This window comes from Pezoporus occidentalis, unplaced genomic scaffold (assembly GCF_034315485.1).
Source record: "Pezoporus occidentalis ecotype Australia unplaced genomic scaffold, CSIRO_AGI_Poc_V1 ctg32, whole genome shotgun sequence".
NCBI lineage: Eukaryota > Metazoa > Chordata > Aves > Psittaciformes > Psittacidae > Pezoporus > Pezoporus occidentalis.
In genome coordinates, this window is record NW_026915158.1 from 2,567,547 (window position 1) to 2,583,302 (window position 15,756).

At 37.6% G+C, this 15,756-nt stretch overlaps 1 protein-coding gene across 1 annotated transcript in view; it reads right to left on the bottom strand.

The window, feature by feature from the left end:
* OCA2 (OCA2 melanosomal transmembrane protein) overlaps nt 1-15,756 on the bottom strand; it is a 198,625-nt gene that overhangs the window by 56,235 nt on the left and 126,634 nt on the right. The window contains exon 19 of the mRNA XM_062628602.1: nt 1,651-1,778. Within this exon, the coding sequence (XP_062484586.1) occupies nt 1,651-1,778 (128 nt within the window). The remainder of the gene's footprint in view (nt 1-1,650; nt 1,779-15,756) is intronic.

The following is a 15,756-nucleotide window of genomic DNA, read 5'->3' on the forward strand; positions in this document are numbered from 1 at the left end:
GGATTCAGACCAAAATTAGCAGTGATGATGCACAGAACATTTTTCTCATTCATTTATGTAGAAGAATTTAATGTCTCACATTTTCTCTTGGTTATCTGTACAAGTTTCTTTCATGACCTTAAACTGCTGCTATTCTAGGGAGCTAAGAAAAATATTCTTTCATTATCAAACTATTCACTAGTGACCTGAGAAATCATAAAAATGAAGTTCAGTGAATTACAACAGTTGCATCTGAAGTCTGATTTTAAATGGCAAATAACTTCCTGTGTGTTTTACTAAGTTATTGTGCGGTCACACAGCGTTGAAATAAAAATCAAAAACATTCAATCCAAGCTAAAACAATAAATACATCAGGGAAGGCAGCTAATATGCTGTTACAGCAGCAGTAAAAAAGAAAAGAACATGGCTTCAGTATGGATTCCCTAGAAGAGCTAGAAAATGCAAAGATATATACAGCCTGGTAAGGTAGAGAACAAAAAATTGCCTGTACTAATGGGTGTACAATAAATCAATATTTTCTGGTGAGTTTTGGACCTAGTAGCTTGAAAACAAACCTCTTAATCAGAATTTCCATTCATCTTCTCAGAGGTTACCAGATTTTGACTTCCAGTTTGGCATTAATTAGAGTTAGCTGGATTATTCTCTGTGTTGTTTCAAATTTTGTCCCTTTTACTGTTGATGATTTTTTAGTAGATCCCAATTTATAAATTTTTGGTCTCTCTACAGTTACTGGAGGCAGGGGAAGGAGGTTGTGTGAGTAGTTTTGTTCTTGCAGGCTTTTCCCAGGCTGCTCACTCAGACAATTCACTAGCCATGGCAGTGCCAGTAGTCACTTGGGTTTTGTCAGTCATGTTTATAGAACATTATTACGTCATTTAAACCCAGCAAATTACTACTGAAAATTACTGAGCATTCTAGAAGCCTAATTGGCCAATAAATATGAGTATCATACAAAGAATTATCGAAACAGTTGGGGTAAAAATAAATCCTCTCAAGCTATACAAAAGCATCAAACAGTAAATAAAACGGGGTATAAGCATGGCTGGACTGTGTCTGATAGCCAAGCAAACAAACACACAAAAACTACACAGCAAGATAGCCAGGCATTTCAAGTACTGAGTATCTTTTTAAATTGCAGTTCCAATGTGAAATTCAGTGATGTTGTCCTATCAAACCATACTCCCATGAGTATGGTTTGATAGCTGGGTAGCCAGTTGGGTTTGATGGTTGGGTAGCCAGCATGCAGTAGACATCATTAGGAATATTTTCCACCTCTAGTTTATTTTTGTTCTTTTATTTTTCCTATCACTTGTCTAAATAATTGCAAAACAAACACATAAATACATATAAAATATGCACACATAGATTGCCAACATACCTGGAAACTAAAATTCTTCATATATAAAAATGATCATGTCAGATACATATACAGCAAATACAGCAGAAGGAGAATCAGTGATACCAAGCTTAGATTGAAAAATTAAATATCAAAGAGGTTCAGCCAGCTTCTGCCAGTCTGCAATTTCTCTCTATTCTACCATGACTACATTCAATCTACAATATTCCAGTGGGATTGAATATGCAGAGGCACATAATTCACATTTGAAATTGGTTGTAACTATTCAAGCTTTAGAAATCAGAGAGTATTACCTCCATGAGAACAAACAATGCTGCAAAGAAAAGAAGGGTTGCCCACTCAACTCTGTTCAGTATCATCTCAAAGTCATGGATGTCTGCTAGCACAAGCAGCCAAATGGCTCCCAACATGGCGATCCAGCCTGCACGAGAGAGAACACTTTATACTTAACAGACTTCTTATGGGTTAACAAAGTAAAAGTAAAGAGTCTTGCCCTTTTCAGAGTAACTCTGTAACAGGGAAAGTTCACAAATACTGCAGTGTGAATGGTCTCTGCTTTCAAATTAAAATAAATTAGAAAAGAAAAAAGGCAAATAAGGCACATTTGGGCTGCCCCAATAATCAATGGTTGAATCCCAGAGAAACCTTTAGGTGTTTATGAGGTAAAATGAAGGATTCTGGACCACCTGACAGGCTAGCTGAAGCCCCAGGGCCTTGAAGAATCACTGGCTACCTGCTCAGGAAGATAAATAGAGGAAAGGAAAATCTCTTTAAAAAAGAAGAGGAAGTGACTTTCAATAGCAGAACAGGCTTCCTCCAGACAGGATCCCTCTATACATCCTGAAGTGATTTAAGGCACATATATAAGTAACTGATTGAAAGTAAATGCAAATCAAATGCAAAATCAGCCAGAGAATATAATTAACAGATCTCTCGTCCAAGCAAGGCTCATTTTCTCTCTGCACAGTTAAAATGCTTTAGCTGTTTGATTCCTCTGGCACATTTATTTTAAACAATAGAATGGGATTTCAGATATGAAAGAAAAAGGGGTTGGGTGGACTTTTCCTCAGAGTAATATTCCTCTTACTGTCTTTCTTCTCTATTTTTTCCTAAATAGCAGATGACTTTTTTTTTTTTTTTTTTTTTTTTTACACAAAACCCTAAGATACATAATTTAAGAGTTTGTTGTTTGGGTTTTTTTTTTTAATGCCATAGAAATAAAGCCTGCCACTGCTTCAAGTTATTTCTCTCTTTGTTGTGACTATTTTATAAGCTTCATCCTATTTCATATATTCACAGTCAGAAAGTGATGGATTCACAGAAATGCAAAAAAAAATGAGGGAGAAAGAAGAATAACAATCCCTGCTGGCAAACAACTTTAAGTCACAAACTTATAATCAAATAGTAATCGTGACCTAGGGAGAATAGGCTCTTGCTATGAAGTGGATAGATGAATAAAGTGAGCCCTCTCCAAAAGCCTTCAGCAACTGTAAGAAAATTCAGAGATACAAGACTGTTTCACAAAATTTTAGGCCATTCAATTTACAGTTTATGCATAAGAGTTTTTCCATTTGAGTTAAAACAAGAAAGAGATCAAAAAACGTCCAACAGTATAAAATTAAGCTATATTCCATTTAAATCCTATTTAAATATAAAAGAATTAAAGGCCCCAAAGGTCCTCACTCTTCATGAAGCTGTAAACGTTTATTTCCCCCCAAAAAAAAAACCTATAAAGTGTAACATAAATATTCCCTAATCAAAGAATGCATTTTGCTCTCTCAAGTATATTTTAGGAGCTTTCAGTTACACACTGCACTCTTTAAATGAGAATTTCAGGTTAACTGTGATCAGTAAGGAAGGTCTGCTGAAAAAACTGCATCTCAATGTCGGCAACCAGACCTGCCTGAAAGCCAAAACCAGCAGCTAAGGAGTTACTCTGGTTGGTCTGTTTGGTAAGGAGATCTAAACCAGCTTGCACTAGCTCTGGCTTATCATGCTTCAAGGTGGGTTTATATTCTGCTGCGGTATTTGTGCCACAGTGAAATCACACTTCTTGCATTGTTTGGCTCCAAAATCAAAACACTCTCAGTGCTACCAAACTCTTTGGCCATTTACCTGTTCCTGTCCTTTCAATCATCTCCAAGTGCCATCTTCTTCCCAGTTCAAATTTGCTTTTGATGCCACTAACCTGGCTTCTGCCCCCTCTGCTTGGCTGAAACCACATTTTCCAGCACTACAAAAGACTCCTCTGTTGTCTAGCTCTCTCCCCATGACCATTCTTCTTATAAAGCTTCCACACAGCAGTATTACTCTTCCCTGGATAAGTGGCGTTCACAATAAATTTTTCTTTAGCCTGGTGCAAACTTAATGTAGAGGGAGATGCAGGGAAATCCTTGTAAGGGGGCAGATATGAAGGACTAGGAAATGTAATGGCTTGTCAGCAGAAGCACCACCATATAGGTGGAAACAAAACCAAAACTAGAGAAATGAAGAATGAAGGAATTTTGTATCCCAAATTCTGTAGCTCGCAATACAGATTTTGAGTAAAATCTGACCTGAATGCCTTACTGAATCCAAGAACCATGTCTCACAGCGCACTCTGCTCACCTCAAAAGACAGAAAAGCTGGCATGATACAAGTCTGTTCCCTGCTTTGGTCACAGTGATCTGTCAGAGTGTATAGTCAAAAATTGCTCATGCATGGGTATCATACTGCAAGGGAGGAGGAGAGCAAAAACAACTACAAAAGACAGCAGGTAGGAATAGCTAGTTCCGGATTTCCTTGTGAAGTATGGCATTTTACCACTCACTAGACAGAGACTCCAGAAATGATCTAAAAGTGGTAATACTGTGTAGTATTGTAGGAGTACTGCTGTGGATGAATGCTGGATTCCAGCATAAATTGAAAATGTATGGGTTTGGGGTTTTTTTTGTGCACTGGACTCCAGATATATATATAGACACTGCAAAACCAGTTACAACCACAGGGACAGGAGTGCTACGGGAGCTCCCGAAGAAGCAAAAGAAAGTAAAGAGGGAACTGCCAATTCCTACACACCACGCCTTTTTTCTAACATAATTGATTTAGTGTCTTTCCAAAAAAAGAAAAAGTCTCTCTCTATGCAAATGAATAGTAATTTGCTCTGAACACAAAGGGGTCATGGAAATGCACTGCCTTACTTTCTTCTAACTGTCGGGTCGGCTGTTCTCTAAATTCCAGTAAAGAACATTGGGCCCAATTCCCCCTTAAATAAATAAAGATGATGGCAAGTCCTGTGAAAGGAATACTGAAAGGGGAAGCAGATGTGTGCAGATCAGGAGCTTAGCAGCAGATTTTACTGCTATTTTGCACAAACGTAAGAGGCAACATTACATTTTGTCACACACATTTTGCATGTAAGTACGATGAAGCAAAAAATTAAAAAACAGGGATTTCTCAATAGTTCTGGAACAATCTGTAATAATATCTTGGCATTGTTTCTACCCTCCTGCCTCAAAAAAAATAAATTAAAAAATGAACGTGCAATATGGAGATAATTATTCGCTAAAGCTAATGAAATATAATTGAATTGCACAAAAAGTAGATAGAGCGGGCATTTTCTAGCACCATGAAGTGTTATCAGCATGCATTAGGTCCAGACATGCAGCTTTGCAGGACAGAACAGTGCCCTGCCTTACAGTATTGTTGCTTAGGAATATGGACGGACAAGGGAGATGTCTTCCCGCAGTGCTCCAGCAAGTACAGCTCTCCAGAGGCTCAAATACCTCAGCTGCCAGTTCTGGCTGCAAGGGCTTGTTTCAGTCTACATACATGGTCTATTTGGAGTGTATTTCTTTTCCTTGATGTGCCTGCAAAGAGGAGTTACCCACCTCACAGAGTGCAGAGAAGAGAGGAGGAAGAAGGGAGTCTCTTGAGGCATTTGGGGGACTTCATCAAGATGTTTGATCACAACACCCTTTAATACCATGGTTTGACTTCAAGTACCCCCGCAGCTGGACAAGAGTGAAGTCTTCTTCCACAGCCTGAAGGCCACAGTAGTTAGTGCCATAACTTCTTGATTAACTGCCCTCTGCCGAATTGCTCGTCAAATTTAACTGCAATGTTAGTGGCAGCCTTCAGGTTTTCTGAGTTTTTTCCAAGGACTTTCTAAGTATATTCATGACAGTGAACATAATATATCAGTGTTTGATATATTTGAGTAGCTTTGCATTTGCCCTGGATTCTATTTGAAGCGTTTCTTCCTTTTTGAAGAACTGAAAGCAGTAAGATACATTAAAGACTAGCTGCTCTCTTCATTTATTTTCTAGCTTACTGGGCCATAAAAGAGAACCAGGAGGAAGAGAAATAGAAATAATTTCAAAAAATAACTTCTCATTACTATAGTGAAAGCAAAGTCCATTTATGGTTCCACAGACCATTTCCTTTACTGCTTCTCAGTGCCAATAATTGATGCTCTGGAAATATAACATGGAGAGAAATTGAATCTAAATTCCGTATCTGCACTGCTTTGGTACCTGTTGAAGACTGTGAGGGTTTCTATTTATTTTAGCAAAAATAAAATTAAATTTTATTGTAAAATGCACCTTTCAAATTTATAATGCATTCTTCATAGAAAAGATTCCTATGTCTTCTGCTTGGGAGGAAAAAAAGCACAGTAGAAATAGCTTTAGTGCTCTGCTTTTCTCATACACTTACCCAGCAGGGAGAACCACCATTGGAACAATAAATAGCACATGATGAGAAGAATACAATTGCAACCCTATTTAAAAAAAAAAACCCTTATTTTGAAATAATCAAGCAGAAGAACTTGAAAATAGAAAACAATCTAATAGAACCAAATACAAGTCTAGAATATGTGGGAGGAAGGTAGGTGGAAGAGAAAGAAATGAAAGAAAAAAATTACTGTGTAATCTGCAGGCTTTTCAAATGCTCATTAAGAAAAAAATGCATTCTTTAGTAAAAGTAATTTTGCCTGACCTACTACCAGCTGAAAAGCATAATAAGCTTCCTCCTAACAATGTGAACATGTAGCCACTGTATGTTCACTTTACGTGTAAAGAATCTGAAATAATGTATTGAATAATGAGGGCACGCAGAAGTTTCATTTTTGCGGAAACCGAAACGGCACTTAAGACATTTGCACTGGAAACCAAAGCCAGGATAACATTGCATGATCTCAGTGCTGGCCTGGGAAAAACAGCATGCTCCTCAAAAAAGATGGGCACAGGGTACTACTTTTAGGCAAGATTTAAAACTGTACAAATCCAGGGTGGGAAGCAACTGGACACCTAAGTTTTGCAGAAAAGACTAAAGAAATACAGTGGATCACATCTGGGACTAATGAAAATACAGAACCAGAACCATAAATAGTAAACCCTGTGAAGTAATCTCTGATCTCTTTATCCCTGGTAAACCCTGACAAGACACACTTCAAGATGCATACCCATTAGGAAATCCAAGGCAGAGAAGTAAACCAAATCGACACTGTGAAAAGTTGGCTTTTGAGGAAAAATTTAAAGAATCTAAGATATTTAGCTTTAAATAAGAAGATTAAAGGGGTCCCAGCAAGTCATTGGGTAGATACCAGGCTGTTTCAGAGGGCAGAGAGAAACCTGTTTGTCACAACAGTAGTGGGCAGAACAAGAGGGAGTGAGGAGGAGGTGTAATAGCAGTGAGGAACCTTCAGGTTACACAATATACAGGGTCACAGATTTATAGTGGCTGAGAAACAAGGAGAGAGGGTTTTTTTTTTTAAATCAGCTAGACCAGCTTCTGCCAGATGGAAATACTTCTATCTGCAAACAATGGACATAAAGACTTTTTTAAACATTTGTTACTGAGCAAAGCATGACATTCTTTTTTTGCGATCTTAACAATTATCTATTTGTCAAAATGACCACAGCAACATTTTGTGAACTGCAGAAACCCTATTAGCCCACAATGTCCATTACAGGCTGTCCTGGGTTCAGTAGTAGCAGTCATTTCTTTCTCCTTCTTAGTAGCTGGTGCAGTGCTGTGCTTTGACTTTTGGCCTGGGAACAGCGCTGCTAACTCCGATGTTTTTAGTAGTTGCTCAGTAATGTTTACTCTGACCAAGGACTTTGTGAATCTCATGCTCTGCCAGGGAGGAGGGGAAGCCAGGAGGAAGCAGAGACAGGACACCTGACCCAAACTAGCCAAAGAGGTACTGCATACAACAGCACATCGTGCCCACTATATAAACTTGGGGGCAGTTCCCCAGAAGAGCTAGATCACTGCTCGGTCGCAGTGGGTATCAATCAGCAGGCGGTGAGCGGTTGTATTCTCTTCACTTGTTATTTCCCTTCTCATTATTATTATTGGTGGTAGCAGTAGTGGTTTGTGTTATATCTTAGTTACTGGACTGTTTTTATGTCAACCTGTGGGAGTTACAGTCTTTTGATTCTCCTCCCCATCTCTTCAGGGGCGGGGGGAGGAAGGGGGGAAGTGGAGGCTGCGCGGCTGGGCTTAAACCACGACACAGGCTTACCAGCTAAAAAACATTTGGTGCTTACCTTTGCATAATTTGTTACACAGCATGTTACTGAATATATGAGGAATTCCATTGCTGTGTGCCAACAGCTTAATCAGAAGTCTGCCTAACTCTAGGGCCCCTCCAAATTTAGCCAAAGAATATGTGCCAGTCCTTCATATACTATGGTGTAGGTTTAATGTTATGTAAAGTATATACTCAATTATACTCTTATACAAGCATATAGAAATATTGGGGTGAAAAAGTTAAAGACATTCTCAGTAGTGCTTGCTCTACTCATGGAATATATTTCATCAGCAGTTGTAAATATGAATTAAAATATCCTGTATTTCAGTTTCTGTAGTTTGTTTTATTTTATCAGGCATCCCTGAAAATATATATTCTGAAATCATGCTGAATGTTTATAAGTAATACTTGCTGTCAACTGATAAGCACTGTTTTATCTTTAATATAGTTAGGGATTGCTATAGCTAGGCACTGCATCTACAGGGAGGTTGCGATGACAGATATATAGCTGTGTATATTGCACCAATCCATAAAGCTAAGAAATTTACAGACCTATCTCAGAAAAGGTCACTGTAAATAAACACACTCCATTCCCATAACCTCGTTGACTCCTATGAACCAAAAATAATTTGAGAAGATGCAAATATCAAGATAAAGGAAAGGTCAACTTCTCCAGAAGTAAGCAATGAAGTATCTGCTAGTGCAGCTTTTGCACAACTGCTACTGTTCTTGTTCTTTTTTCTCGTCATGTGTATGGGCAGCTGCAACGACTGAGGATATTTTCCATGCTTAATAACATGTTTTTAAAGATGACTGTGCAATTTCAAGAGCAGAATTTTTTGAAAACTATCCTATAGGAAACTAAGAGTGTAAGGATTATGGAAAGCAGATTTCTCTTATTTTCAGGAGCAAAGTGTTATGCTGAGAAGGGGTGGTAAATAAGATATGGACCAGACTTTGTGAGTCTTAGTCAATATGACTGCATCAATTTAGCTCTATTTCAACATATTCATTATTACATAATAATAACATTTATTTTTAATTCTTATTCAGGATTTTTTCAACATCACTATCAAAGATATCACTTAAATGGTTACATCCATTCTCAATTTAAACCAGCAATTCTCATCTTCACTCTCAATTAAATCTCCATACTACATACTCAGAGGCCAGCAGGTCAGTCCCATGCAGTGCTCTTCTTGACCTCAATGTAAAAGTCCTAGGCATCTTAAATCAACACCACTGCATGCCTGAACAAATAAAATAGAATTATACAGTCATAGAATGGTTTGGCCTGGAAGGGACATTAAAGATCATCTAGTTCCAACCCCACTGCCATAGGCAGGAACACCTTCCACTAGACCAGGCTGCTTAAAGCCCCATCCAACCTGGCTTTGAACACTGCCAGGGATGGGTCGATCGTAACTTCTCTAGGCAATGTCTCACTACTCTCAAAATGATCAACAGATGAATGAAGCAAAGGCAGGGAGGCAAAAAGCACTAAATATGACAAACTCCATTGACAGTTATACCACCTGAGGAAAACGGCTGCAGATCAGCCCCTGCAAGCACAACTGCAAGGACCTGGAAGGGTCTCCAGAAAGTGATGAAGACTTTCAAAGAGGACTACCTAAAACCATGGCTCTAAACTTACTATATCTTACTACATTAGGCAGGAACACTTGTCAGATGCTACAGTTCATTGCTCTGTTTACCATTATAAGGTCAGGAACTAAAGAAATCACTTTAGTCGTTGAAAGCAGTGTCACAGCTTCATGTAGGTGGAGAGTTAATGGAAAATAGTAAGAACTTGATGCAGACAAGAGTACACAAGATGAGTGGCTGCACCTAATCATACTAAAGGACCCAGGTTTATCAGCAACTCAACTGTACTTAGTTATAGATAACAGAGCAAACTTTGGAGACTATCAAAACTCATTTAGTGGTAACAAAAGCAGAAGAAACAAGTGTGTAACATACATACAACATACCACATATGAGAAAATTGGGTATAATGCAGAGCTAAAAGCCAAATTTGAAAAAGTGAAGTGTAAAGCTTTAGAAAAAGCATAAAAATGGGCTCGAGTGTACCCAAGTATAAGGAAAAAGAAAACATCAACACTACTCACCTCCTGGTAAAGAGGAGGAAGAGAACCCTAACACACTCATCTCTGTAAAGACCTGAAGATATCAATGCTATGTTGTGTCTCTACCAAGCCCAAAGCTGTGAACCTTATAACCCTGCAGAGCATCAAAGGGTGACCCTAACATCAAAATATAAGGAAAGGTATTGAGAGTATATTGGGGTTTTGTTGGGTTATACTTACACATTTAAATGTATACTGTATATTGTTACTGAGTGTTGATTTTTATTAATTAATTTGGACTGTGTATGTATTATCATAAGAGGACAAACAATAACTGTTTGTTGTGTTTTGTTTACACAGATACAACTTTTAATTAGACAATAAATTCTTAGCTCCAGGTATTAGGAATATTCCCTTTTTGCCCACAATATCACCACTGATACTTTGAAAGTGGGAACCTACTGTATACAGAGATACTTTCTCTGCTGTATACAGAGAAGGCATCCCTAATCCAAATGTTTTGGGGACCAAACCCATCTACTTTGCTGAAATGTGTGAAGGAGTTTCCAGGCAACAACAGATTATTCAAGTGATATTTTTAGCTCTATAGAAAAGGTCCATAAATGTTGCTTCCCAGGTTTGAATGTCATTCCTTAATATATTAAGCCATGTTGGAAAGCTTTACAAAGTAATAAAATAAAATAAAAATACAAAGAAAAAAAAAGACAAGGGAAATAAAATCTTGGTTGTAACAGCTTTAAATGCGATTGATAATTCATTATCACTTGAGCCATTACTTAGCAGGCAATACCTACAAGCTCTCCTCACTAAAACTGATTAATATCACGGAGCCTAGATAATCTGGAGGTAAATGTTAGATTCAGTGACAAATTAAAAAGCAAATGTGCACTTTTTGCCATGATCATATAGTTATATAAGATGTGAAATATGAGATGTGCTAAACTTAACGATGTGGCTTTTGGCATTAAGCCTATACTTTCTTAAATCTATGTCATTCACCAGATTTTATAGCTTAATAGCTGACTGTCTCACCAGTATTTTCTGTTTTCTTAAGCACTAACCAATTATACACCAGCTTATTAAACTGATCTGGATTGGGTTTTTTTTTCCAGACATTTTGTAAAATAACTCCTCAGTAACGTTGAGTAGCTGTATAATGAACCTTTCATTTTAACCATTGCACAAATTAATCTGAAACAAAACATTTCCAAAATATGAATATTTAATCTTTTTCTCCCTTTCTATGTGTAAAAGCACTTAAATTTTTAGCCAGTGTTGTTTGTTTCTGCACACATAACTTTATAGTTTGTAAACAATGTCAGATTTATACAACTCCTCTTTTACACAGGATAGTAGCAAAACATGGTTTAATCTACTTATCACTGATAGCAGATGAGAAAAAGTTCCAGAATAACATTTTAAAGTGTGAAAATAAAAGTCTGATGGATGCTTCAACATTAACACCCCTTTCAGCCTGATGGGATCTGTCCACACCTTTCTCAGCCCTGTGCTCTTTCTTCATGACCATTTATAAATCTTTCGGACCTGACAAGTTCTGCTGCACACTGTCAGGCAGGATCTTTCTCACAGAGCTGTGAGGAAGTGGTCCAAGTTTAAAAATGTTTTCACCATTCTAAAGAAACTTCTTAGCACAGGTTCAAATGCACATACATTCTCTGTCCAAGGGTACAGGTAAAAGTCAGGGTGGGGGAAAGCTTATTAGAATTCTTGGGCATCTTTCTAGGCTGCACATTTGGAAAAAAACCAAAACATACAACTATATTTATTTCACTTGTGCAACGACAGCTCTTCTTCTTAGGTTATAGCATTGAATAATTTAATCAAAGATCTCTACGTTTAAGGTTTTCTGTCACTGATTACAGCACTGCTAACTCTCAAACAAGCTTTTACACATACTGACCCTGCCAATCTGTCTCAAAGTTGCTAGGGAAGAATCGTTGCTGCAGTGAGTTCCATACTGAAGATGTTGAAGAAGAGAATACAGATGAAGCTAGTTGTTAAAGTCTTTGTAGGCTGCAGTAACACAAAACTAGCTTCTGTGTTTAGAAGCCAAGTAAATACTGACAGGGAACTTCCAATATTTTGTGATTCAATGGCAAATTTAAGAATGTTTCTGAAGCTGTCCAGGGCAGTGCAGCCCTTTCTTTATCACTAAGCAAGCTACCAGACAAGTGCCACTCACTTCCAACTCTATTAGAATGATTGGTTCACCTGCGTAAATGGCAGTGAAAATTGTGCATGTCCACTTAAAAAAAAAGCAGGATGAAATTCAAGAGAAATTATATGGGAGAAACTTCCAGTCCAGTTAACTTCCCTGAATTTAAGGTGTCACACTTCTCCGAGGGTTAAAGCAGAATTTTTGCTATAATTTGCATGACATTCTCTGTAGACATGATTTAGGGTGGTTTGTTCTGCTGAAGCCCTTTCCAATTAAGGCATTTAATTTCTCATGTGAATTTCAACATTTTTTCTATAAATTATGGAAATGAGTCAGAAATATGACAGCTGGTATCCAAAGGAGTGACAATATAACAGGAATCTTTTGTATTGACAGTAGCTGAACACTTTTCTCCTTTAACACTATGGCAATAAAATAAAAAGGAGCTCTGCACAATGTGCCCTACCAAACAAAAAAAAGCCAGTTTAAACTAATTGAAAACAGTTATTTCCCTACTTTTCCACTATGTCAGACACAGTTTTAAGATGTTTCAATGATGGAAGATAGGACTAATTAAGATAAATTGCAAAAAGAGACTTTCACATCCTCAAAAGATATGAATTTGCAGACTAAGCCCACAGACTGAAGTTAAACCACAGTGAAAACAGAAGACAAGAGAAACTAGATTTAACTACATAAATGAGATCTCATGAAACAAGATAACCTTTGTCTGTAAATATTGAGTGATATTAGCTTTAGAGAAAGGACAACATGGAAAATTTAGACTTAGGATGTTTGCTTGACAGAAGTGCATGCTGGTTTATAGAACTGGTCCTGGTACCCAGAAAGGTCACAATAATCATGTTAGCTAGTTAAAAGAATAAAAGCGTAAATTATTAAAAGTTCATAAGTTTGGGGTTTTTGCTAACATTGCTTTGGTTAGTAATAGAATTGAATTTAATTAGCAGTGAAACCCCCAAATAATCAATTACTAAGCCAAATGCCAATCTAGCTGTTGTGGGTTTTGTTTTTAAGTATCTATGACTAAAACTCCGTATAGCATGAGAAGATGCCCTCTGGCATATAAAGAGTGAAGTAAGGTGAATCGTTTAAAGAATTAGACATTTATAGTTCAGATGAATCACCAAATGGCACCAACAATGAGCTCAGGCCATAGGTGAAGAAGCAAAAAAAAAAAAAAACAGGATAGCTCCCTCAAGGTTTATGATTTGAACCTCTGTCTTCCACTGGGGGTTGAGCAAATAGCAGTCCTAAATCATGAAAGAATTCAGTGAATCCAAAAATCTCTCCCCGTCCCCTTGCATAAATAATTAATTCATCAAAGGAACATGAGAACAGCCATAGGTGACGATACTATAAAGTTCACCTATGCAAGCATCCTGTCTCCAAGAGGGAAAGTAGTGGCAATAATGTGGGAATGAACACACAAATAAGGCAACATAAAATTATATCTCTCCTGTCATAGCTGCCCAGCTTCCAGCATTCTGCAGGCAAAACAGAGACAGCATCTCTTCTCTGAAACAGGCAATATATCTCTTGTTTGCTTTCAGGTTAGAACCTTGTTTCTTGGATGTGAGAGAGGCAGAGTCTGTTGCAACCTTCTAAAAGGAGGAGAGGACCTTCCCCTGCCTTGGAAATCACTCAGCCTGGCCCTAGGAAAGAGGCTTCCAGAGGTGGAAGGAAGCAAGAGCAAGGCTGGCCACAAGAAGCAGCATGCCTGCATTGTGTGCAGAGATCACTGAGAGGGGCAGACAAAAGCAGGGCTACAGAGGTGATGGGTCCCTCTTCAGGGATACTAGTAGAAGCTGCAGAGTCACAGCAGCTCAGCAAGTCATTGAGCTGACTGAAACCAAACCAAAGAGGAAGGACCTGCCCCACAGAAAAAAAAAAAAAAGAAGTAGGTTTAAAATTGGTTTTGTGTATTCTTTCTGATCCATTCACTTTAAGCACCCTCTATTAAAAGGGGGGGGGAATCTAGTTTACATTTTAACAGAATCTTGCTTTATTTTACTTTTAAAATCTTTTGTCTCTCTTGGGGATTCTCACTGTAGTTCAAAGTTCTAGACATGCCTGCCTAAGAGTTAAAGTCAAAATAGGGGCCAGGTACAATCCTCAAAGGGGATTTACTTTGATCTTTTTTCATCTTCTCTCAGGTGCTTTATCAATGCTTTATCAATAAAGTCAAGGGGGATGAATGAAAGCACTGTAGAAATCTTCAAGTTTGCTGTATCTGTTCATTTAAAGTCTTGGTATTAATCTTTCATTAACATAGGTATTTCACAGAATTAGACTAAATAAACTGATGAACAGGTACAAGAAAACTGAATAGGAAAATGTTCTGCATTTGAAAAGGCAGCTAAGTATGCAAATTTTATTATTTAAATTAAAATGTCAGTTCCTTCAAATTATATTAATGATTCCAAGTTCATAATGGAAAAATTGGATCAAGGCTGGGGGCTGATAAAGAATTCTATAATCTTTCTAATTCTCTCTACCAAATGCAATTAAAAGTTATTAGATTCCTGACTCTTCAGCCCCCATATAAAACATTATTCTTGTAGAAAATTAAACACTGAACTACAATCTACATTCATTTTTATGAGAAAAACATATTGAACAAATTTACCCAAACCACCAGAGTACAAGATGTACTGTATTTTAAGAAATTCATTTCCATACACTGGAGGACTAAAATCCACAGAGATTCACAGTGGCACTACTTCAGTAATGATAAATGACAGCTATCATCAAGATAGGGGAATTCAGGAATCAATGAGATTTCAGTAGAAGTTTACAGGTTCCACTAATTGTTCATAGAAATTACATATATGCTTTAATAATATTTATTCATTAATATGAGAGGTTTGCCGTGAGTACAGAACATGAAGAAATTACACCGAACACATGGAGCCCCTATTTACTTTCAGGATTGCAGATGAAGACCAGCTAGTGAATAATAGAAGCCTGCATTGCCTGCCAACCATGCCATTTGTTTTCATTTATTTTACTGACACGAAGTAAGACAAAACCAATAATCGGTTACTAAGTTTCTTCTAGTATTGACTCCAACTGCTTTGCAGTTTTGAAAGAATATCTTACCAGTAACATATGCAGCCACTGCTATGTGGTCTTTACTGACTGACTGGCTTTTCAAAAACACTCATAGATGTTGGGTTTGATTCAATAAATCCTATATGTTTCGGTTCCCACTCACCTGAGACAGGAAAGTAAGGCTGAAAATTGATTTATTAAATTATCAATGTGAATGCCTTCCTTATATTCTTAGCCACTGTGATTTCAAATGACCTCAAATGTCTTGAATTTCTGCATCTTCCTACACCTTAGTAATATAGCACTTTTGCTGTTAAAATATGTCAGTGTACCTTTTAACTTCTTGACAGCCAGAAATCTTTATAGGCTGAAATCACCCATTTCCATGACAAATACTTTGGAACAGGGAAGCTGCTATAGCAGCTGCCACACAGCACTGGCTGAAACGGAGAAGAAAGCCTGGGTGCCACAACCCCTTTCCTAAGCTCACGCTGCTTCAGGGCACCAGGACTACCACCACATG